The 25,486-nt window shown below is 35.7% G+C and overlaps 1 protein-coding gene and 1 long non-coding RNA gene across 5 annotated transcripts in view; one reads left to right on the plus strand and one right to left on the minus strand.

Annotated features, from left to right (window-relative positions):
• Window positions 1–2,582: 2,582 nt before the first annotated feature.
• RBL1 (RB transcriptional corepressor like 1) overlaps window positions 2,583–25,486 on the plus strand; it is a 35,067-nt gene continuing 12,163 nt past the window's right edge. The window contains exons 1-19 of one of the 3 annotated variants that reach the window (XM_058177429.1): window positions 2,583–2,781; window positions 5,706–5,839; window positions 6,840–7,040; window positions 7,424–7,488; window positions 7,578–7,706; window positions 7,811–7,971; window positions 9,249–9,298; window positions 9,836–10,013; window positions 11,495–11,661; window positions 11,990–12,102; window positions 13,417–13,520; window positions 15,651–15,788; window positions 16,010–16,174; window positions 16,375–16,510; window positions 18,314–18,550; window positions 19,717–19,925; window positions 21,998–22,174; window positions 23,189–23,281; window positions 23,407–23,491. In XM_058177429.1, the coding sequence (XP_058033412.1) occupies window positions 2,629–2,781; window positions 5,706–5,839; window positions 6,840–7,040; window positions 7,424–7,488; window positions 7,578–7,706; window positions 7,811–7,971; window positions 9,249–9,298; window positions 9,836–10,013; window positions 11,495–11,661; window positions 11,990–12,102; window positions 13,417–13,520; window positions 15,651–15,788; window positions 16,010–16,174; window positions 16,375–16,510; window positions 18,314–18,550; window positions 19,717–19,925; window positions 21,998–22,174; window positions 23,189–23,281; window positions 23,407–23,491 (2,695 nt within the window). In that variant the 5' untranslated portion in view covers window positions 2,583–2,628. The remainder of the gene's footprint in view (window positions 2,782–5,705; window positions 5,840–6,839; window positions 7,041–7,423; window positions 7,489–7,577; window positions 7,707–7,810; window positions 7,972–9,248; window positions 9,299–9,835; window positions 10,014–11,494; window positions 11,662–11,989; window positions 12,103–13,416; window positions 13,521–15,650; window positions 15,789–16,009; window positions 16,175–16,374; window positions 16,511–18,313; window positions 18,551–19,716; window positions 19,926–21,997; window positions 22,175–23,188; window positions 23,282–23,406; window positions 23,492–25,486) is intronic. The other 2 variants (XM_058177430.1, XM_058177431.1) reach the window with 2 other exon arrangements.
• LOC131195485 (uncharacterized) overlaps window positions 13,434–25,486 on the minus strand; it is a 28,052-nt gene continuing 15,999 nt past the window's right edge. The window contains exons 2-3 of one of the 2 annotated variants that reach the window (XR_009154468.1): window positions 16,361–16,450; window positions 13,434–15,781 (exon numbers count right to left, since the gene is read on the minus strand). This is a non-coding gene — a long non-coding RNA (uncharacterized LOC131195485). Of the gene's footprint in view, window positions 15,782–16,344; window positions 16,451–25,486 lie in introns of both variants that reach the window. The other variant, XR_009154469.1, reaches the window with a different exon arrangement.

Raw genomic sequence — 25,486 nt, forward strand, 5'->3', positions numbered from 1 at the left:
AAACATGGGAACTTGTCAGCCCTTCAAGATAGATCAGATTAGAAAAGCAGTGCATGCCAATATTACTTTTATTAAAAGCTTAGAGTAACATTGCAAATGTGAAAATGCTTCTCCCTTCATGAAAATTAGGCAAGATTTTGTCTGGATGTTCACTTGGATTGCAGTTCTGCCTGACTTCTGGCTTCTTTTACAGGTAATTCTCGGGTAACCATGGTAATTGGGACCAAGATTGCTGTGGCTAAGCAATGTTCTGAAGTGTGAAATCATATGACTGATTTGCTTAGTGACAGCAAATTTGGCTGTCCCAGTTCCTGTTGCAACTCCAAGATGTGGGTGGATCATTTAGCAGGAAGCTGCAGGATTCTCACTGCAGGAATGCTGTGGGATGGACGTGTGCTGTGTGGAGGACGGGAAAGTTTGGGAGGCTGAGTGCAGGCTGTGCATGGATCCGAGGGCTTTCAGTTATTTCCACGGACTTAAACCAAGAACTACCTGTATCTGACTGTGGTCTCAGTAATCTGTCTTCCTTCTGTTCCAAAAAGGTTATTCATAACTAGGTCTTACCAAATTTAGAATATCAGGTTGACTGAAACTGCCAGGAAAAAAATGTTTTTTTACAGGTAGTCCTCAACATACAACCATTCTTAGTGAGCATTCAGTTACATTGAAAAAGTGACTTAATGACTATTGCAGCATCCCCAGTCACATGATCAAAATTTGGACATTGGCAACCTGCATGTATTTACAATGTTTGCAGTCATGTGATCCCCATTTGTGATCTTCAAATGGACAAGCAAAATCAAGGGGGAGGGGAGAAGGTAGTTACTTAACAACTGTATGATTCACTTAACAACTGCGGTGATTTGCTTAAAAGCATGGCAAGAAATGTCCTAAAATTGGGTGTGCCTTACATAACAGCCACCTTGCTTAACAATGGAAATTTTGGTCTCAATTGTGGTTGTAAGTCGAGACTTCCTGTACTCATATTGGCAGTAGATGAATTCAGTCGGTTAGTGATAGGATATGTCCTCCTGGATGTTACTGTCCTAAAAAAACACGATAATGTATTATAATATAACCGATATACAAAAGAAAGTGCTATTAATAATCTCAGTGTTTATTACCATATGAGATTATTGGATTTTATATATAGCATTTTTCCTCTATAAAAAACACACCATATCCAGAGAATTAGGAAGTAGCTGAGTTACTTTTTTTTATTTTTGTCACAACAGTATACACAAACAAATGTCATAGATAAAACAGCATATCTTGAAGAATATATATATATATATATATATAATTAAAATTATGCATCAACTATAGTAATTGGATATAATGAAGGGAACAATAAGACAGGAACGGCAGGCACATCTGTGCTGTTATGCACGCCCCTTATAGTCCTCTCAGGAATGGGGTGAGGTCAATAATAGACAGTTTTTGGTTGAAGATTTTGGGATTATGAGTAGAGACTATGGAATCAGGTAATGAGTTCCAAGCATTAACAACTCTGTTACAGAAGTCATATTTTCTGCAATCAAGTTTGAAGCGATTGACATTTAGCTTGAATCTATTTTTTGCTCTTGTAATATTGCGATTGAAGCTGAAGTAGTCTTTTATAGGAAGGATATTGCAATAGATGATTTTGTGTGTTAAACACAGGTCATGTCGAAGTCGACGGAGTTGTAAGTTTTCTAATCCCAGGATTTCAAGTCTGTCGGTATAAGGTATTTTGTTGTTTTCGGAGGAATGAAGAACTCTTCTAGTAAAATATTTCTGGACTCGTTCTGTTGTGTTTATGTCAGAGATGTGGTATGGGTTCCAGACGGATGAGCTGTATTCAAGAATAGGTCTGGCAAATGTTTTGTAAGCTCTAGTTAGTAGTGTAGAGTTTTTAGAAAAGAAGCTGCGTAAAATTAGGTTTACAACTCTTAGGGCCTTTTTTGCTATGTAGTTGCAGTGGGCTTTGGCATTAAGGTCATTAGATATGAGAACTCCAAGGTTTTCGACAGGGTGGAGGTCGTCAGTTAGGTAATGTCCATCCAGTTTGTATTTGATGTTGGGGTTCTTTTTTCCAATATGTAAGACTGAGCATTTGCTGGTTGAGATTTGGAGTTGCCAAGTTTTAGACCAATTAACTTAGTTGTTAGAAATAGTTGTTTCTAAGCCTCTGCACCTGATAACATAGCACTTCATTTCAAAAGGCAGGACTCTTCTTGTTTTTGACAAAATTGTGAAAAAGCGGCTTTCAAACATTCTCTAAACCAGGCGTTATTAAAACCAAGAATCCACCTATCTTCGGCGTTGTTCCTCGCTAACTGTGCCCAAGAAGAGGCATGACAAAGGTGTAGTTTGCCACAAACTAACAAAAGTATATTGCGCGACCCCCCCTCGCAGTTCACAACGATGCTTGAGGATACGCAAAACACAATGACGTAAGCGCGTACAGGCGAGCAGGCGGAACGCCGGCAGAAGGCTTGGATCGAGCCGCCGGCCTCGCGTAGCCGGGGAAGGGGGCGGGGCGGAAGGGGCGTCTCCTTGGCCATTACAGGTTGAGCAGTTTTGGCGCGCTCGGCGGAAAGCATTGTGGGTAGGGCAGCGCCTGTGGCTGTGAGGACGGTTGCCCTCATGTCGCAGGAAGGAGTGGAGGCTGCTGCTGCTGTGCAGTGCCCTGTCCGGGCCGCCCTCGATCATTTGTGTCAGGAACTCAATCTGGACGTTGACAGCGCTTCGGAAGCCCTTCGGGATTTCACAGCCTTACGGGGCACCTACAGCCTTGAGGTGGGAGGCGGCTTGTCTGTCAAGGAAGGGATGGGTGGCTGACTGACTGACTGAATCCCTGCAGCTGGTTAAATGCTCAAGGGGCAACGCAGAGCCCGGGGCTTCCTTGTTCTTGGTATGTGTGGATGTGGGTGTATATATATACACACAATCCTAGATTGGGGCTCCTGAGCTTCGGCAACACTCGGCTAGGGCATGTCCTGAGCTGGGCTCCCAAGTGGCCCGTTCCCTAGGAGGCTTTTATCACTGCCTTTTTAATCACTTAAGCGTGACCCAGGGACCTTCTGCGGCCTTATGGGTGGACGTCGGAAAAGATGAATGCTCGCCAAAGGTCCATCGAATTAAGAGCGATCATTGACGAGTCTTAAAATCTTCTGAGATCCATAGAAGAACCATTTAACTCAATGCAGTAAGTCACAGATAAGCCCGGAAAGGATTTTGATAGAAAGCGGAATACCAAGAAAAAAGACATGCAGATGGCCTGAACTTCTTGTGCTGTGTTATTTTAACTGTTTATTTGAACATTTCCTTGAAGATGTTATTAAAATATTACCTCAGGAGGTGGAAATACATAGCCTTGCTTTTTCTGTACTACAGTTTTAGAAGTCTTAACATGTAAATACTGAATACTAACCACATTGAAAAAAGTTATTCTTAATAAGAATTACTGTCTAGAAATAGAATGATTATTCCTTGATATAATCAAGCATAAAAGTAGTGAATTATAACTTAGGCTAATACGTTATGTGACCCTCAAACTGTAAGGTATATGATTCAGTATTGTATGTTATTGAGCAAAAATGATTTTTACACTGTTCTAGATTATGGCATTCCAAACAAGATATTTCCACAACAAAGCAAATACATATTATTTCCATACATATTATACATACTTCACTTTCTCCAGTTTCATTTCATATTATGTTTTAATGAGATGTATGAGCTGGCACAGTAAAACATTTCTTTGACATGTCATATGAGATGTTTTAACTTTATTTTGGTATTTTTGGGGTTTGCATTAAATACTGAAAATACACTTTAATAAAGTTTATTGGAATAAAAGATACTGTAATCGTCAATATCATCCTCTGAGCTTTCATTCTGCAGTCTTCTAATATTTTTATTTTCCTACTGTTTCAGTGAGCTATCTTAAAATACCTGCTAAATTTCTATTCGCATACATGGTGGTTGTTTGCCTAGCTAGTGAAATAAATGAATCCAAAACCCACAAAAGAATTTCAGAGGAGCCTTGGGACAAAACATAAAATATGTTCAAGATGTATAAAGATCACTGGTGTGGGATGGGAGCATAATTTAAGATACAGTATAATGAATTATAAACCTTCATAAACATAGAAATGAAAACAGGTACAAAATTATAACAGCACTGAAAACAGTAACTTATTACCATTTTTCATACTTATAGCTTGTAGCATCCCCATGGTCACATAATCAAAATTCAGACATCAATCATCGCACTTAGACTTATATACCGCTTCATAGAGCTTTATGGCCCTAAGTGGTTTGCAGAGCAGCATATTTCCCTCAACAATCTGGATCCTCTTTTTACCAACCCTGGATGTATGGAAGGCTGAGTCAACCTTGAGCTGGTCAGGATTGAACGGGGCAGTCGGCAGAATTAGACTGCAATATTGCATTCTAACTATTGCACCACCATGGCTCTTCTTAGCAACGACTCATATTTACGATGGTTGCAATGTCCTGGGGTCACATGATCACCTTTTGCAACCTGACAAACAAAGTCAATGGGGAAGCCAGATTCACTTAACAATTGTGATACTAATTTAACCACTGCAGTGATTCACTTAACTATGGCAAGAAAGGTTGTAAAATGGGGCAAAATTTACTTAACGGATAAGTTCTATTGCTTACTTAGCAACAAAAATTTAGGGCACAACTATGGTCAAAAATCAAGGACTATCTGTATAAGACAAATGTCTGCTAATAGAATAGATAGACAGCCTGAGCTGTTAGAATGTTGGCCTCTGGACAAAATTTCAGTTGTCGAACTGGATAAATGGCCCTTGGGAATAGGATAGGGTTAAATATTGAATGATATGATTTTTTTTAAAAAAATAAAAGTTTTTGAAAGCCTGCCTCCTCCCGTTTCCAGCTAAAGCTGCAAGTCATAAGTGCATGCAGGCTGCTATGTGGCTTAATTTTGATCATATGAAGTTGAGGGTGTTGCAGCAGCTATTGCAAATCCATTTTTCCAGCACCATCATAAATTTGAATGGCTGCTGAACAAATGGTCGTAAGTTGAGGACTATTAGTAATTATTGGATTCTTTGGTTTAACAGAACTCTTTCATGTGACTGTCATATCTGCAAAGCAGAGAATTATGACATTCAGAATTCAATTGGAAAAAAAATGAAATAATTGTTTTTGTGTGTGTGTGAAGTGCTGTATACCATTCTTGGTAAACTGGCAATCTTGTATCAGAATATAGTTAATATATTTTAATAGATCTTTCAAAGGAACACGCCTCCCAGTGGTTTTGTCCAAAGAGAGTTTAAAGATAAAAAATTAAATTAAAATTTACTTTATTTCATCCAATAATCAGAATAGAAAGCGGTTTAAACAGTAAAATGAATAAACATAAAAAGCATAAAACTGAATGAAAATAAAATTATATTTAACCACAATCTCTTATAACAGTAGAAGTCATTTAAAATCTCAACAGTAAAAATATAGTAAATTGAAATAGCTTGGGTTAAAGAAGTATTTATTAAACTTTACATTTAATGTTATAAATTAAATACATTATAAAACTTTCCTTTTTATCTACTATTTATAAGAATTGTTCTTATTAATTTATAAAGCTTCTTGCTTTATAAAATTGAGTATTCACTCAATAATCAGCATTATTAGTCCTAAAAACTGTAAATAACTTATTTTTGCAGGGAGACATTATACATTGGTTGGCTTGTTCTCTCTATGTTGCTTGCCGCAGAAGTGTAGTGCCTACTGTAGGAAGTAGTTTGATGAAAGGAAATTGTGTCTCACTGACCAGGATTCTGCGTTCAGCAAAGTTAAGGTATTTTTGTTTTAAATAATATTCCATGTGCCATTCTGGTCTAAAATTGCAATAGAAATATTAATTTCAGTTCAAAGCTTGCATAAATGAATGCTTATTTTTATTGTTACTCCTGATATGGCTGAGACGACTAACATTCCATGTGGGAATTTCAATAAACTTGGTATCTGTACTTTGGTTAATGTTATCATAACAATGATTATGTTACTATTATCAGACCAAGTATTATCAATTATTACCTAAAGCATTATCACATATCACAATTTTTTGTTGTGATATTAATATGTTATGTAAACAGTTCAGTGTTAATGTATTTACTGTTTCTTTTTAAGGAGCATAGACAGCAATATAGTAATTATATTAACTGACTGAACAGATCAATCTAAGACATGGTGTGTTATAAGGAATAAGGAACAATGACCGTCTTTACAGAAAAATGTCATTATGGTAATTTATAAGCCACAATATTTAAGCTAATACAATACGCTAAGCCAAAAGCAAAGTTATGACTTAAGGTCATTAAGAGTTTTACAGACACTTGACCTTGTTTTTTTATTAAGCATTCAAAGAAAGAATAACATTAATATATTGGACGCAGGACTTTATGATAGTAGGTGGTTTGGTCAGGTAATTAAATATTAAGCTATAATGTGATTTTTATTTGATTTAGTGTATAGTCTGAATCCAGCCATTGTTAGTGTATTCAATAAACCATTGTTCAACAAATCAGTGTAATCAAGTACATTGAGTAATGCTAATCACAATTTTTCACACTAGCCTATTTTATAGGATTATAATTAGCTGGTTCAGTCATGTTTACCTAATGACTATGATATTAATATACAAAGCAGTTTTAGTGAAGTCTCTGCATTTTCAGCTGTGTTCATTAATGTATTAAGTGATACACATATATTAATGCATTCTGAATGAAATTGTTATAAAATAGACTGAGAATGTGTACAGAAGTTAAATGTATAATTTGATTTTGTTTTCTTTTAAGCTTAATTCAGTTTTTTAGTAAAATGAAAAAATGGATGGACATGTCAAACCTGTGTCAAGAATTTCGAGAGAGAGTAGAGAAGTTGGAGAGGAACTTTGAAGTGTCCACAGTAATATTTAAAAAATATACCCCAATCTTTTTAGATATATTTAAAAATCCTTATGAAGAACAACCTAAATTTCAAAGAAGCAGGAAACATAGGTAAGATGTTCAAAGGTTTTGTGGTATTCTGGATTTCATGTTGCTAAAAAAAGTAAAGTGAGCAATGGAAATGTATAATATTATAAAATTCATTGGTATACTTCTTGGCAGACTCCAGGCACATTTTTCTCAATAATGTAGTTGAAAAAGTAAAGGGCTTGTGTAATATGGTGTGAACCTTTTAATGGAATATTGTATGTATAAAAACATGGATACAATAGGATTGGAATGGTAGCAGATGCTTGAACATTCCAAAATGGTGTGTGAAGTTGCTATAATCATTTATGGGCCTTCTTAAATTTAACAAAATCTAAGTCTTCCGTGTGATTTTCAGTAATCCTAAATAGTAATTTAGAACTAAAATGAGACTTCTCTTCCAATAGGCGGGTATCCTGTAGTGCTAAAGATCTATTCAACTTCTGCTGGACTCTATTTGTCTACACAAAGGGTAATTTATGATGGCTTAACTTTATTGCCTGTTTTTTATTAAATATTTTAACTATATCGTTAAATGACTTGATGTATTCTGTTTTAAAGGTAATTTCAGTATGATTGGAGATGATCTAGTGAACTCATATCATTTACTTTTATGCTGCTTGGATATGATTTTTGCAAATGCACTTTTGTGTCCATATAAAAAAGATTTAATAAATCCATCTTTCAAAGGTATGTTCCTTATTATCTTCTCCCAACTGCAATGCAGTTTTAATTTGTTTTTTAAAATGAATACAAACTAAATTTATGGAACTTTACTTTTCTACTTTTTAAAGGTTTGCCAGAAGACTTTCATACAACTGACTACAGAACTTCTGAAAGGCCACCATGCATTATTTCTACACTGTGTGAATTACATGATGGACTTTTGGTAGATGCCAAAGGCATAAAAGAACATTACTTTAAGCCATATATTTCAAAGCTCTATGATAGGAAGGTATACAATAAAAAATAATTAGTAATCATGCAATTGTGTTTAAAATTTTCATTGCTAGGAGAAACAATTTTTTCTTTAAATGTTCATTTTAAATGAATACTTGGAAATGTACTCTCAAAGATTTAGCTACGAAACCACAGTCTTTTAACTCTTGTATGTTATAGCACCGTATTTACCTCCCCCCCCTCCAATTTTTTTCTGCTGCCTTTGATCAGAAGTTAGAAACACTCTGCCTATTGTACTTAGTGCTATCATGCAATTCAACTCTTATAAACAACCTTTCTACCACCACCGTTACACAATCTTAGTGTATTACAATATGGCATCTTCACAAACATATTTTCCAGAAGAATGGACTTCTGGAATTCCCAGCATTTCCCATGAGTATTGCCGTAGTTGAGAATTCTGGGAGTTCAAGGACAATAAAGGTGAACTGTGCTTAGGTTGGAGCCTACAATATAAATAGTTATAATTAAAGAAATGTTAGGTCTGGTAGTTGATTATGATTTCTCTATTGAAGGCATCTACAAAGAAAGTATCTATTTCTAAAGTTACCAGTGGTGGTTCTGGTTAGTAACAGTATGGGTACAGGTAGTTGCTGACATATGACAGTTCATTTAGTGAGGTTGCAACTGCACTGTATAAAGTGACTTATGACCGTTTTTCACACTTACAACTATTGCAGCATTCCCATGATGACATGGTCAAAATTCAGACACTTGGTAACTGACTCGCATTTATGACAGTTGCAGTGGCCTGGGGTCATGTGATCAACTTTTCGAGCTTCTGAAAAACAAAGTCAATGGCAAGCCAGATTCACTTAACAACCATGTTACTAACTTAACTGTGGTGATTCACTTAACTGTGGCAAGAAAAGTCATAAAATGTGGTAAATTCACTTAACAAATGCTTTGCTTAGCAACAGAAATTTTAGGATCAGTTGTGGTCATAAGTCAAGGATTACCTGTATTGCAATCCAATTCTGACATCCAGAAAGGTGGACTTCTTATTTATTTACTATCTTAGTCAGTTTTTGAATAGTAGCAGGTCTTTAGGAGCACACTTACCTTCACAATAAAGTATTAATTCTGACATAATAAACCAGAAGCTTATGAGTTTTGCATAAGTGGATAAAGAAATTAGGAAACTAGAATTGAATATTGCTTCCTTTTATTAAACTTTTTTAAAATTACCCAAATTACAACAAACTACTTAGGCTATCAGAAAATAGTCTGATATCTTGTTTTTTTCTGTTTCTGCTTTTCTAATGATTTTAGATTTTAAAAGGAGATTGTCTTTTGGATCCAAGCAACTTTGTAAATAACAAGTAAGATTTTTTGTTTAATCACACTGTTTAAAGTATATATTAAAATATTCTAAAAATAGCTGTTCTGTGTGATTTTAGCATGCAAATTAGATTGATTTTGAATAAAAAGTATGGTAGCTGTTGGAATAATTGCTCACTGGATTTTTTAAAACTAATGTTTTTACTGTTGTCTCTGGGATATATGATGAATTGCTGTTGGGGAGTCTTTATGAATGTTAGGTGAAACCATATTATAATTTTCCTGAACAGGCTTCAGATAGGATTTAGGGAATTTATTTATGTTAGATTTCTAGTCCTAGAAATAAATTTTTTTTTAAACAATCCCATTTAATCAGAGCATTTCCAGTATCATGAAAGAAGATTGGAATTTTAAAGGTCTTTATTTAATACAATTGCGGGTGCTTCATTTCCCTTGCTATCACATCAGTGTATTCTTTTTTTTAATCAGCAGGAAGATAGGGAAAAATATAATTGATATTATATATTATATATTAATGAGGAATAATAAATCAATTTTCATATTGCTTGTTTTTTCAGCAAAGCCCTGAATAAAGAATATGAAGAATATGTTCTCACAAAAGGTGATTTTGATGAAAGGGTTTTCTTGGGAGCAGATGCAGAAGAAGAAATTGGAACACCTCAAAAATGTTGTGCGGCTACACCATGCGGGAATATAAGAGTTCATGTTGAATGTCATCTTCAACCACATTTTGAGGTAATTTAAGTTTTGTGTTAAACAAATGCATTTGTTACAGTATTAAAGAATAACTGGGATGGAATATTTTTAGCCTAGTCATTAATCAACTCTGACATGGCAAGCAGTTATAAAATTTTTTTTAAAAAAGGAATCTTTCTGTGGTATTCTCAGATCAACCGTTCATCTGTTTTTAAGTGCAGATAAATGAATATTGCCAAATATGTGGAAAGTATGTTGAACTTACTGCAAAACTATTATGTAATTGATTTTCAGAAGTCAGGAACTACTGTATTTTTTGGTATATAAGACGCACCTTTTTACCCCCAAAAATAGGGTAAAAATCTGGGTGTGTCTTCTACGCCAAATGTAGACCCACCCACCCACCCACCGGCCCCCACCCTTTGGACATTTCGGGCAATTCCAGGTGGTGGGAATCTGGGCCGGGACAAAGCCTTTCCTGAAGAGGAACAAACCTCTTCAGGACACTTTGGGTGGGGGGGGTCTGCCCGGCGGCTTTGGTAAACAAGGCAGGCCCCACGGTTCGCGACTGGTCACCACCGGCTCCTGGGCATAGAGAGGGTTTAGGCGGTGCGGCAGCAGTGGCTTCTCACGTTGCTGGGGAGTGAAGTCATCGTGACCATTGTCTGGCCTGAGCTGCCTGCTGGGCAGCCAGTGGGGTGACCAGCCACGAACTGTGTGGCCCGTCTTATTTGCTGAAGCTTATTTCCTTCTCCTCCCCCCGCCCCCCCATCCGTCCTGAAGAGGTTTGTTCCTTAGGCTGTGCGCCGACCCTCCCCCCAGAGCTATAGGTAGGAAGATGGGGGCATCTCGGGAGCAGAGCCTTTGGTGCCAAGTCCCTCTTCTGTCCCCATGAAAATCATCCCCCACCCTACTCATTCCAGTTAAATGCACGTAGAGTGATAGGGTTTGCTTAAAACAGATAAAAAGATCTGTGCTGCTCGTTATCAAAATTGTGTGGAAGTGTGGACTGATCTTGATGCTGGTAGGCAGAGGCAGAATTCTTGTTTTCTTGTTTTCCTCCCCAAAAATTAAGGTGCATTTTATACTTCGGTGCATTTTATACACCAAAAAATACAGTATATTGGAAGAAGATATGTAGGAAGTATACAGACTGAAAATGATTAAGGTTCCACCATGATGGATAGAGGCTTGCCATACTAGCTAAAACTAATAATTTTACATGTCATACATAATTCATTGTGCCTATTATTGAGATATTTGGAGGCGGGAGGGGTTGTGTGAGGAACAGCAATATTATTCTCTACCCATTTCAGAATATCTGAAACTCAATAGTTTTTGGCACAAAAGACCTACCATGGGAAAGTCTGAGAATGAATCTGTTGTAATGCTGTAATAATGTGTCTCTGCACAATATCAATGATTTCTGAATTTTTGTTTGTAATTGTTGAAATTTATATACTGGTGTTGGTCTACCCAGTTGGCCAAAACAATTTAAACAAATTTAATTTGACTTTCAGAAAAGATCCTTTGCACCATCAACCCCTTTAACTGGCAGGAGTTACTTGAAAGAGAAGGAATCAGTAATTACACCAGTTGCTTCTGCAACACAGAGTGTGAGCCGGTTACAAAGTATTGTAGCAGGGTTGAAAAATGCACCAAGTGAACAGCTTGTAGCTATTTTTGAGTAAGTTGTATTGCATTTGCTTTATGTTGCTCATATCTCTAACTTCTTTCATTTTTTCTGATGATATTTTAGAACATTTGATATTTTATTTGATAATAAACAACCATACTATGTTTCTTGAACTGTAGCCTCAAATGTTACAGGGCAAATTAAACATCTACTTGTTAAATGATCATGGAAGACTTCTTGTTTGTAAAGTTTATTATGTTAAAAAATATTAAATCACCTGTAATTAGTTTGAAATGCATATTAATGTTTTGTTTTAAACAAGATGCTATTTGCTAATCATGTTTAAAGTACCGGTATGTCTTTTTATATTCCACTATAGATCATGTATACGGAATCCTATGGAGAATATTCTGAAAGGAGTGAAAAAGATAGGTGACATTTTCCGTCAGAATTATACTCTGTCCGTCAATGATCAACTGGTATGCCATTTAGGTAAGAATACGAAAAAAAATTATATATTGTGAAGCCAAAGCTATTAAAAGAATATTTCTCTCTTTGGTCTCAGAGATACACATTGAATTAATTAACAGTTAATTAACAACTAACTGCATAGAACGTAGGAAATTACATATTGTTTGTCCCTTTGTTGATGAAAGGAACAAATACTACCATAAAAATGCAAACTTTATTTCACAGATGACTCTGATTGTTCTCTAGATTATAACTTTGAAGGTATAAAGTATTTCAAAAGATGACTTAAATCATTCTGCTCAAGAACTTACATTCCTCTGAAGAGTCTGGAAATGAAATAGTTCCACTAAAATTTCTTATTCTCATGAAAATCCTTGTCTAGAATTTTATCTAGAAAATTTGTTCCTTTTTGCTAGTTTTATAGAAATAAACTACAAAATACTGATTAATTTTCTAGAATACAAACATGATTAAAGATAGTTCTAGAATTTGGTGGCCTCTAAATCTAATAAATAACATTATTTAATATTAAAGCATCCTGTCATGAGGATTGAAAGCATCCTGTCACATTGTAATATTGTGTGGTTTGGAAGTATTACTATTTCAGACAGGAAGGTGGTGCAGAGTGGTAAGGATGTCAGAAAAAATTACTGAAGTTCACTTCCTTCTATCCAGGATATAGCATATAAGTGATGCTTGACCAGGGTCCGCAGTATTGTCAGGAACGCTACACACCCTCTCCATGACCAGTTTTCTTTCTTACCTTCTGGAAGGAGGCTTTGCAGTTTTTGAAGCAGAACAATTAGATTCTGTAATAGCTTTGTACCATATAGTATCAACCTTGTTAACTCTCAGATTCCTTTCCACTATATATATGATATGGATTGTAATTAATATCTGTATGTATATCTTTCTCTCTGTTTCTCTCTCTATCTTATCATATGAATATGTAAATGTATGTGCATGAATGAGTATTATATAATAAGTAATAACAAATTACTTACATAATAAGTAGTAACAAATCTGGCATATATTTATCCATGGCTTTGATACTGGGTTTTTTTAACTATTATTAAATATCTTCCGCATTTACAGGTCTATATTCATTTACTCATATATAAATGCTTATAAGTAGTGGAATTTGTTGTTTGATAATTGTGCATACAACTTACTGTTTAAGATTTGAAGCCTTTAATGCTTTCTTGATCAATATAGTCACGTACTGTTTTATAGAAAAATTGCAGATAAACTGGACAAGGTTTTAAGTATTAATCTTTTTATTTATTTATGTATTATTATTAATAATTAAACATCAGTATTTGACTTAATTTTCAGATTTTGCACTTCACCGATTAAAATTGGCAGAAATTCTGTATTATAAAAGTTTGGAAACTATAATGTTACAAGAAAAGCGAAGGCTGCCTGGCAAAGACATGTCTGTAAGTTCAGAACTATGGAGAAAAATACAATAGAATACTTTTTAAAAAAAAAATCAAATGGTTTCATAATTCACTTGTTTTTTGCTGTAACTGTTTTATCATTCTGAAAATAGAATTTGGCTTAAATTTATACATGGTTCTTTGATGGGGCACATACTGAGAAGAGCTCATAAATAAGTTTTAGCGTTTCTGGTTAAAAGGTTTTGGAAGAATTGGAAACACTAAACTGGTCAATTTTTTGAGAAGCAACAATTCCATAGCTGAACCAAAGATCAATATAAAGTATATTGAGCGCATCAGTTTTTGTTTATATTACTTTTCCTTCAATTCAATTTGTCCTTTAGATCAGCAGTCCCCAATCTTTCCAGCTTGTAGGCATAGCACCGGGGGGTGGGTGTATTGTGAGTGGGTGAGCGCGTGCACACAGCTCCATTGTTGCAAGTGGCGAGCATGGACCCGCTACTTTACAAATAGAGTTTCGCATACGAGCGGTGGGCCCTTGTGTTGCGTACGAAGCTCCACTTGCATGAGCAGTGGGCACATGCACTCACATGCCAAGCTCCACTCATGCAAGCAGAATGGAGGGCATTTGTGCTTGTGTGCAAAATGGAGCTTTGCGCATGCATGCTTGCCTGCTACTCACACAAGTGGAGCTTCCTGCACACACGTTTGCCTATCACTCATGCAACATGGTTTTGAACAGGCTGGTGACTGGTAGTCGGCTGAGGCCTGGGGGATTGGGGATTCCTGCTTTGAATGAGAGTATGTTTTAGGATGAAAGGTTAATTTAAATAGGTTCCAATTGGATAAAATTTCTAGGAACGAAGCATTCTGGACAAAGTTAATCTGTAGTAAGGAGGCTTCATTTTGTATATGTACAAGATGCCCACAATGCATGATATAGGTAGTTCTTGGCTTATGATCATTCATTTAGTGACCATTCGATGTTACTACAGCACTGAAAAAAAATTTTTTGGGACCATTTTTCACATTGTTGCAGCATCCCATATATCATGTGATCAAAATTCGAGTGCTTGACAACTTGACATGTATTTATGACAGTTGCACTGTCCATGTGTCATGTGAACACCATTTGTAATCTCCCCAGCTGTCTTCTGGCAAGCAGAGTCAATGGGGGAAGCCAGATTCACTCAACAACTGCATGATCTACTTAACAATTGCAGTGATTCGCTTAACAACTGTGGCAAAAAAAGTTGTAAAATGGGGCACAATTCATTTAACAACTTGCTTAACAATGGAAATTTTGGGCTCAATTGTCATAAGTTGAGGACTACCTGTACCTCATTGTATATGAAGGCTCCATGGTCAATCAAAAAAGTTTAGTCCCATTTTGGCACTTTTCTCACATCTTCTGGTATTTTTCACAGATTCTTGTTCCTTCAATCAATCCACATGTGAATTATCTTATTTTGGAAACTATATTTTATTGTGAAAAATGTTCTTCAAAGATATGATTCTCCAGGTGCTACTTGAACTGAAAAATTCCTGAACAAATCTTTTTGGATGAGTTTCTGAAAGCAATTTCTTTCACAAAGAAATGTGCAATTCAAAGTTCATAATAATTGAGTACTATCATACCACTGTGTTTAAAAAAATATATATTAAAGGGATTTTTTAATTCAGTGACCCACCTGTGGTCTTATACAAGGATAGTGAACTAAGGGATGCAAAAGATGAATTATGTTCTGTACTAATGATTTGATTATTTTGCAACAGAAAAAAATAAAGCAAAACTGATTTCTCAAATTAGCAATATTGTATCAACATGTTTCAAAGAAATTGATGTCTTGATATTCTATTAATCATTATTCAGCAAATGAGTAAACGGCACCTATTGTTCTTTGATTATTGTACCAATGCTTAACCCAGACTGCTTCATTGCAGTATAAATAAGTATTGTTATGAGTTGTAACATTTCATCTGTTGGGGCTCCTCATGCTCAGAAAATTGAGTATCATGATTACTATATGATGTTAGTGATTCCTGTAAAATCTAACCTCAGATAATTCCAAAGAATCCATTTGGTATTCCAAATATTTTTAAGAATTTAAAACGTAATAATTACAATTTTTGTATGATTATAGGTTTCAAATATTTTCTTCTTTCTAGACCATTTTAGAACAAGATATTTTCCATTGCTCTTTGCTTGCATGTTGTTTTGAAATAGTGCTGTTTGCATATCGTTCACCAAGAACTTTTCCCTGGATCATTGATATTCTTAATGTCAAGCCATTCTATTTCTACAAGGTAAGCACAGGAAAAGCTTAAGGTATGCAAGAAAGTAGTTTTATACAAGGTATTTTAAAAACTATGCTGAGGAAAATAAATACTTAAACAATTGTTTACAGTGAAAAATCACAGAAATGCTTAAATTTTTAAAATCAAATGCACATAAAGTCTTTTTGGGGTAGATAAAATTTGTATTTGTATTAAATATGTATGTAACTAAATTACTTTTTGCACTCAAGGTGATTGAAGTATTGATACGTTCAGAAGAAGGACTCTCAAGAGATATGGTAAAACATCTTAATAGCATTGAGGAACAGATTCTTGAAAATCTAGCCTGGAGAGACGACTCTGTACTTTGGGATGCCCTTCAAGCCTCAGAAGATGAGGTTCCTCGCTGTGAAGAAGTATGCTCTCCGGCAAACAATTCATATTTAACACAGAAAAATTATTCTGATACATATTAACATTTCCATTTGAAACGCTGGAGATACTGTCTGACTAAAACATGTTAACGCTCAGTTCCTTGTGTTAAAAACATGTGTTATAACAGAATTGTAAAACAATGACATTTTACCTTTTGAAATTGTTACCTTTTTTTCTCCAGGTAATATTTCCAAGTAATTTTGAAACAGGAAATGGAGCGAAAGGATTAGGATATCTTCCCATGATGCCAGCTTCGCCTATCATGCATCCCAGAGTAAAAGAGGTTCGGACAAATCATGAGGGCAGTCATAAGCGAGGTAAATTGAATTATTTTATATCTTAAAGAATCTCTACTTAGATACAGTGATAGAATTAAATCTAATTAAAGTCCAGACGAAACACATTTTAGTGTTTTACTTTCTGAAAACCATACAACTAAAGTTTTTTTAGCTCAATTTCATTAGTGCTGTAATATTTCTACACTAAAATAGTGGTTGTGGAAAACATCCAAAGAAAATCAGGAAAGGATACAAGCTGAGAAATAAGAAAACTAAACTGTGAAAAGAGAACTGGTTATTTTGTAACTAAGCTTGTTTGAATTGTCATTTCCATCCAGTTCTTGACATACCAAGGCTGTCCACCTGTGTACAGGCAAATACTTCAAATACTGTTGAAGACAGTGAGGAGGCTAGCTGGAAGTATGGATGTGGGCCGATGCTGCTGATGCATCAATCATCTATTTCAGTGCAACAGTGACAGGGAAAACATTATACCTTTAAGTCAGTTTTGATTTCTGCTGACTTCCCCCTGCAGGTTTACAGGATTTGGCAGCATTTTTCAGAAGTGACTTACTAGTTCTTTCTTCCTATGGCTGAGAAAAGTGACTGACTTAAAGTTATCCTGCTGGCACCCAAAACAAGGCTGGAACTCAGTTTCCTAGTTTCTAGTCTGATATCTTAACCACTATACCAAACTGTCTCTTAGTGACATCTCAAATATGCTAGGTATGCTTCTGCATATGTATCAATCCAGTATGGGCCTCCCTTGCCCAGTCCTTGCAAGAAACTCAGATTTTTTTTAGCATCAAATCTATACCAATTATACTTTTACAGGCCCCAACAATTACACACTCAAGATTAAAGGTACCTTCACATGCTGCTGTTCTAATATGATTATAGATTATGATTTGTTAGCAGTGCCCCTCTAGATGGGACAAACTTGACTTAAAAGAATTAATGGCCACAATGTGATATCAGGACTCAGAATAAGGATGAAGTAATACCTGAACATTTCAACTTCTCAAGACATTCTATGGCAGACCTTAAAGAGACTATTTTGGAAAATTGTGTTTTCCAAAAACACAATCTCTTCAATTGTGTTTAATAAACACAATTGAAGAGATTGCTGGACTCACAAACATCAGAAAGTTTCAAGCAATCTCAGGAAGTCTCCATTCACAATGGATTTTAACATGTTACAACTGTTAATTGATAAGAAACTTGTAATCTTCTCATATGTAGCCTGCATCAATATAACCCCTGCAGCTCCCTCCCCCCCATCCCATATTAAATCCTAGATCAGTCTAGTTATTCCATGATCTGATGAAATAAGCTGCATCTCATGAAAGCTTATCCCTTTTAGTAAAATGTGTTTGAGAAAGTGCAACCAAATTGAATTGACAATAACTGGTACCAGGAAATGGATTCTAAAGGAATATGAAAGGAGGCTGAGTGATAGTCATGATTTTCACTGTCCTTTGGGGAGGGGAATCTAAATGAGTGAGTTGTCAAAGAACAGATCCTTCAGATAATGTTGTCTCTTCACTCCTTATTTTACACAAACTGAGTATACTATATTTTCTAGTAACTTCCTTGGTTTGTAGAGAACTGAATAATTTAGTTAGATATAAATGTGACTATTTATATAAACTCAAATATTCCAGTGGAATATAGTATTATAATTTATTGTAAAATGAAAACTAATTTCATTATTATAAGACTATAGAAGTATTACTTGGCCTTCAGTGTTCCACTTTCGAACATAGTCTAGTTTGCATAATTCCAATATTTTTGTCCCTCTGATTTACTGCATTTTGAAGTAATGCTTTTCTTTTATTTTAGATTTGCAGCTATTGTCTCCAATCTCCATTCATGACCGTTACAATTCTCCTATGGCAGGGAGTGCTAAAAGAAGGCTTTTTGGAGATGAAAGCCCTCCCACAAAATCTGTAGAAAAAAAATATGCTGAAGCAATGAAGCTGACAACAGACAAGCATATGTCTGTTTCACCTGATGAAATTGGTCTAAGTATGGCACAAACTGCAGGAACAAGACAAAAAGTAACAATCCCATTACACGGTAGGTATGAAATTATACAGCTTTTGTTAGAATTTTTAATGGCAAAGGGTAATGGTAGTGAACATTTTTGGAGTGAAATAATTGTCTTAAACAACTGATATGGATATGAAAAAAGAGCAAATTGTTGTTCAATTTAGTGTTACATTTTTTTACCAGCAAAGGGGTGGTGGTGAAAGCTATTTAATAGCATTTTGCGTGTTTGGTATCCAAATAATTTAGCTTCTTATCACTGGGCAGTCCTTGATGAAAGTATTGGAAATAAAATATGAGCTCACTTAGGTAGCAAAAAGTCTTTAGTTACTTCTAGGTATAATCTTTGTAGATATGCATTGCTTTGGGGAAATATTTCAGGGCTGGCCAATTTTTTTTGACTCCATGTTATACTGTCTCATAGGAATAGCTGGAGACAAATACACATTACTGTAAGTACAAAATGCAGTGTTTATTGACGTAACAATGAGGAACTTCACTGGGCCCATGAATCATCTATTCCTAAATTACATTAGTCTGTTGAAAAAAATAAGGTTGTATTAAGATGTAGAGCAGGGGTAATCAGCCTTTTTATACCTACCACCCACTTTTGTATCTCTGTTAGTAGTAAAAATTTCTAACTGCCCACCGGTTCCACAGTAATGTGCCGTGTATTGTCATCTGCGCATGCCTCTTGCGCATCGTAGATTGGGGGGGCGCAGGCTACCAGCTCTGCTTGTCTGTTATTACTGGGTGGTGAGATGCGTGAGCTATTCTGGGATGAGGCTCTTTTGTTTGCAGTCACACTATAGCGCATTTAGTTTCACTTACATAACCTGAACTAAACTTATGTGTGGCGATACAAATAGTATATTTTCAGAAATTTAAATTGTCATGGGGAATTTTATGAAAACCTAATGAAAATGTTTTTAAATAATGCTATGTTATTAAAATGTTGTTAAATAATGCTAAATTTTTTAATTAAATTAAAAAAAAAAGGAAAGTGCTTCAGTATCGGACAAAAAGCCTACCGCCCACCATGAAAGCTGGAACGCCCACTAGTGGGCGGTAGGGACCAGGTTGACTACCACTGATGTAGAATCTTCTATATTGACTTAATATGCATTTTCAGAATGTTTATTCTAGCCTAAGAAAGTATATTATAAACAGATGAATAACTTTTGTGTGTATCTTAGATGATACAAATGAGACAGGAAGGATCACATTGATACCTATTGCAGTCAACCTATCTGAAGACTCTAAAGTGGACAGCTATGGGCAAGTCCCACTCAGTGCTGATGCTTTAATGACTGTTTGTTCAAGTCAGCCTCCTCCAAGTGAACCCTTTCATTCAGCAGGAAACAAGCCAAAGAAAACTGGATCTCTAGCACTTTTTTTCAGAAAGGTAGAATGTATTTGTAAATATGTTTTGTATTAAAATGATATTCCATCATGACCACTAGCAGAAATCTTTCGTAAAAATAATCTAAACATATTAAAATCAGTAAAAGCTGTAGACAAAGTAGAGTTACTAAAAACCACAACACACTTTGAAAACTAACATGAGATGAGAACTATTCTGCTTATAATAGATAATCTCTAGAAAATAAAAATATTTGTGATAATCCAATTTTTTTTATAATCACAATGAGATGAACTCAAATATGAATCCACAGTAGAACATAACTTGTCAAAAAGAACAAAGAATTGTAAAATAAAAGACATTTGGAAAGATACTTTTGGGCAGATCTTACATGTTGATGTTAGAAGCTTATAAACCAAAACAGAATTTAAGTGCATGTCTGGATTCAAACTCTTAAGAAAAAGAAAATATATGCAGCACCAATGTAGTATAATAATTTAAAGGTCAGAAATATGTGAGGTAGACCTGTCTCCAGAAATGTTATGGATGGAAACCTAAAATATTTTTGTATTTTTAGTATTCTTTCCCTAGTTAAAATTCTCAAAATGAAGTTGAAATTAGAATAAGAGAGAGATCCATCTAGAATCCAAGATAATTCAGAAACTTTCATTTAGTTTTCATATAAATGATAGAGGTTAACTTTCTAAAAATTCTTTAAAAACTGCTCTAATAGAGTTGCTTGTGGAATCAATTTAGGATTAATTCTAAGTGCATCTGGAATAAATTAAATTGACTACAGTTGTTCAGATATAACATACATAACTGAAAATTGCTGAGACAGTCAAACATATACGGTCCATTGAACTTTAGAATACAAAACTTCAAATAGAAAGCATGAAGGAGAAACAGGATCAATATTTCAGAATATCTGAGACTTGTTTAAAGCAATAATCATAGCTCTTCATCTGTAAACTAATTGCAAGTCATGAAACATAACAAAATAACAGAGTTGGAAGGGCCATTGGAAATCAAAACCCTATACCATTTTCAGACAAATGATTATCCAATCTCTTAAAAACCTCCAGGTTTGAAGTATCCACAACTTTGGAGGGGGAAGTCTTTCCACTGATTAATTGTTCTAAATGAACAATATCACTGTTCAGTGATATTTAATATCACTGATGATGACATGATTGACAAGCAAAAGCAAGAAAGCTATTAAAAATGACCTCAGAAAAATAGAAGGCAAAAAAATTACAGGCTTGCATCCTCAAAGAGCAGAAAAAATGAAAATGGTAAGGGAACAAAAAGCAAACACCTGCATGCACAGAGATCTGCTTGGCTAATACCTGTTCTGGCTTAATTGGTAAGAAATATGAAACAAAAAAATTGATGAAAAAACACATCATTTGGTAAAGATAAGACCTAATAGTCATGCCATATTTCTCTGATATCTTTAGGAGTAATCTGATAGTTGCTATTTATATAGAGTTTCTAAAAGCTTGACAGAATTCCTATTTAAAGGCTCCTGAGTTATAGTTTTCAATATAAAAAAATGATTACTATTTCCATATTTGTGTGCCTTTATTTTATTCAATAAAGATATGGATAAAGGAGGCACTTGTCCAGGTGCTTTGCCATGTTATACACAGTCAACCAGCCATTTGAGTGTACCTAGCCAACATTACAAGAAAAGTACAAATATCTGCATAGTGATTAGTGGCTAGGGACAGTGGCTAAAGAAGTGGGGAAATGAGCTATTGAAAATTCTTCCATATGATTTTTATGTTTTATTTTTTCAGTTTTGTTTCAGTAATTTTATTCTACATTTTATGCTCTATACTATCAATTTGAATAATGTCAATCAACTATATAGATCAATAAAATTTCAATGTTAAAAATGTTAAAAATAGTCTTTGGATCCAGTCATTATTCAAAGCATGCCTGAAAATAATTAAATTACACAATAATTTTCAGCATTATAGTCATAAACTTGCAAAAAATTTAAATTAGCAGTATTATACAACTACCCATTTTCCAGAACGGATTCAAATTCCTGAAAACAAACAAAAAAACAAAACAAAAAAAATCCTTAGTGTGGCTTTTCCTCTTAGGTATACAATTTGGCAAGTGTTCGATTACGTGATCTATGCTCAAAACTGGATGTTTCCAATGATTTACGAGGGAAGATATGGACTTGTTTTGAATTCACTTTAGTCCATTGTACAGATCTAATGAAAGATAGACACTTGGATCAGCTTCTTCTCTGTGCTTTTTATATCATGGCAAAGGTAAGAGATCCTTCAAAATGTAATTTTTTTAATGTTCTGGAATGAACTTTGTACTACCTTATTTTATTAAATTACTTAAAGAACAAATATTCTTAAAATATTTTTCATATTCCTAGGTTCTTTGTTTCCAGGTACTCTAAATAAATGTTTTCCTTTGGCCAGCTAAGCAGGATATTGCTGCAATAGGTAATAGGTTATTTTCCATTATCACCATAGCACAGCTGGTTATATGCAAAAAAGTGATATTATGCTTTGAAAATAAATTGAAAAAGGTACTTCAAAGTAGGAGAACAAATGTAGCTCCTTTGTGCAACTCTTTAAAGCAATAATATCTTTTCTGATATCTAGCAACTACAGTGTGTAGTGTGATCCCTAAAGAAGACACTGCTACTTTAGAGTTATATTTGGGTTCTTGCAAGCGCTGAAATATTTTTCTTTTTTTTTTAAAGTACTGCATAGCATCATTATAGACAAGTTTGATTAAATGCCCTTGCATTTTATACATAATTAGTCCCTTTCTAGAACATACTTTTCTCTGCAAGTAGAGTTAAATAAAATTACTACTACTGCCACTAGTAATTTAGCAGATTTTTGTTATACAGCAGTTCCTAACAATCATTTCAGTTCATATCTAAAGTATTTGTGATTGTTTGAAGCAATCTATAATTTCCACTTATTTGAGCTTTTTAAATTCCAAATTATGTGATTGGTGGAAAATGAATATGAAGATCAGGTAATAGATTACGGGAAGAAAAAATCATTTTCTCTAATTTGTTAGAAGTTAGAAACTAAGCTAGCAATTGCTAAGCAAACACAATGTGGAATTAGTTTAAATGCTTCAATTGTATTACGTGTGGACCTCTATAATATTTGAGTTCAAAATGTTTAGCAAGATTCAGTAAGAATAGAGAATGGTTTTTTTCCTAGCTGTGATTATACCCAATGACTCTTCTTTGAAAATGTTGTAGAAGGCTTTTTTAGGTTTATGTATAGAAGCCTTTTCTTTTTAATCAGTTACAACGGCTTCTTGCTCAGGTGTCTAAAGAAGAAAGAACTTTTCAGGACATAATGAAAAGTTATAGAAATCAACCTCAAGCTAACAGCTATGTAAGTATATTTCAGCACATTTATAAATATTTTGCTTTTGCTATTTAAATACTATCTGCAGTTTTAAGAATAGTTCCAATCATGCTCCCTCAAATTACAAAATCTTTCTGGTTTTTTTTCTCTAGGTATATAGAAGTGTCTTACTGAAAAAAGTACAAGCTGATGTAATAGATGTAAAACATGAAAGCATATCAAATGAAGGTAACGGTGGTAATTATACTATACTATTTTAAGCTAGCATGTATACTTGACAATAGAATTCTCTTGAATATGTAATATTTAGAATATATTGCCTCATTATTCAAAATTAGATGGAAACCATTTTATTCTTTTTAAATATGTCTATAGGTTTGAAAATACTGTTTCATGTAAATTCTTTCCCTATAATCGTAAAGTAAAACATTGTAACATATTTAAAGGCCAACTGTTACATAAAGGTGAGAATAGGATCAACCAGAGTGATGTTGATGTTATAATACAAATAAGAAAATGTAGCTGAAACTTTAACAAATATTATCAAGATATTTCATTGTGACCTCCATTTTCTGATCAAGTAAAGCATTTTTGTTCATGATATACACAGCAACTTGGATTTTATAGAAAACAGTCCCAGAAATAGAATTAAATCTATTCTAAGAAACATGTGGTTTCAAAATATGTTACTACTGTGTTTCTCCCAAAATAAGACCGGATCTTATTTTCTTTTGACCCCCCGAAATATGGCCTTGGCCTTTTATCGGGGGTTTTATTATTGTTGAGGTGCAGGACCTCAAAACCTTGGTCCTGGCAGGGGGACTGGTGCCGGAGCGCCAACCAGCTGCTCTGCCTCGATCACCTTCCTCTTGAAGAGCCTGCAGGGCAAACAGGAGATCTGGGGTATGGGCGAGCGGCAGAATTCTTGCTTCTCTGCCATCCCACCCCTCCCCACCTGCCACTCCCCCTCACCGGCCGAGATCAGCAAACCAGATTCAGGGAGCTGAACACACTGCTGCCACCCGAGAGGAGAATAATTTGGGAAATGGGCGCTCTCACAGCGCCTCCTCTCTCTCTTCTTCTCCCGAGTGGCAGCGGTGCATCTGGCTCACCGAATCTGGCCTGCTGATCTTGGGTGGCAGCGGCTCTGATGTTCACCCTTCCTTTCCCCGCCCCTCCGGCCTTGCCTCCTCATGTCGTGTTGTTTGCGTGGCAGCTGCGCATGTATCTAAGTATTGGGGGGGGGAGGCTTATTTTCAGGGGGGGCTTATTTTAGTGCATGTGCTCGAAAACCCAATTGGGCTTATTATCCGGACATGTCCTAGTTTTTATTTATTTATTTATTTAATCATATTTATATACCGCCCTATCTCCCAAGGGACTCAGGGCGGTTTACAGGCACTAAAAACAGATAAATAGAATATAAATACAATATAAAACATTTAAAAAACTTATTCTAAGGCCCGTCCAATTAAAAATAGAAATAAAACCCAATTTAAAACCCAAAATTTAAAATCTAGCTCAGTCCTGCACAATTAAATAAGTATGTTTTAAGCCCGCGGCGGAAGGTCCAAGGTCCAAAGCTGACGAAGTCCGGGGTAGATCGCTCCAGAGGGTGGGAGCCCCCACAGAAGGCCCTTCCTGGGCGTCGCCAGGCGACATTGCCTCGCTGACGGCACCCTGAGGAGACCCTCTGTGAGAGCGCACGGACGGTGGGAGGTATTCGTCGCAGTAGGCGGTCCCGTAAATAACCCGCCCAATGCCATGGAGCGCTTTAAAGGTGGTCACCAAAACCTTGAAGCGCACCCGAAGGCCACAGGAAGCCAGTGCAGTCTGCGCAGGATAGGTGTCATATGGGAGCCACGAGGGCTCCATCTATCACCAGCGCAGCTGCATTCTGACTAACTGTAGCCTCCGGATGCCCCTCAAGGGAGCCCCATGTAGAGAGCATTGCAGTAATCCAGGCGAGGCGTCACGAGTGCGTGAGTAACCGTGGATAGGGCATCCCGGTCCAGAAAGGGGCGCAACTGGCGTACCAGGCGAACCTGGTAGAACGCTCTCCTGGAGACGGCCGTCAAATGCTCTTCTAGAGACAGCCGCTCATCCAGGGGGACGCCTAAGTTGCGAACCCTCTCCATCGGGCCAATGACTCGCCACCGATGTTCAGCCGCTGGATTTAGCTGACTGTACCGGGATGCCGCATCCACAGCCACTCTGTCTTGGCGGGATTGA

The sequence above is a fragment of the Ahaetulla prasina genome, chromosome 3 (assembly GCF_028640845.1).
Source record: "Ahaetulla prasina isolate Xishuangbanna chromosome 3, ASM2864084v1, whole genome shotgun sequence".
NCBI classification, from domain to species: domain Eukaryota; kingdom Metazoa; phylum Chordata; class Lepidosauria; order Squamata; family Colubridae; genus Ahaetulla; species Ahaetulla prasina.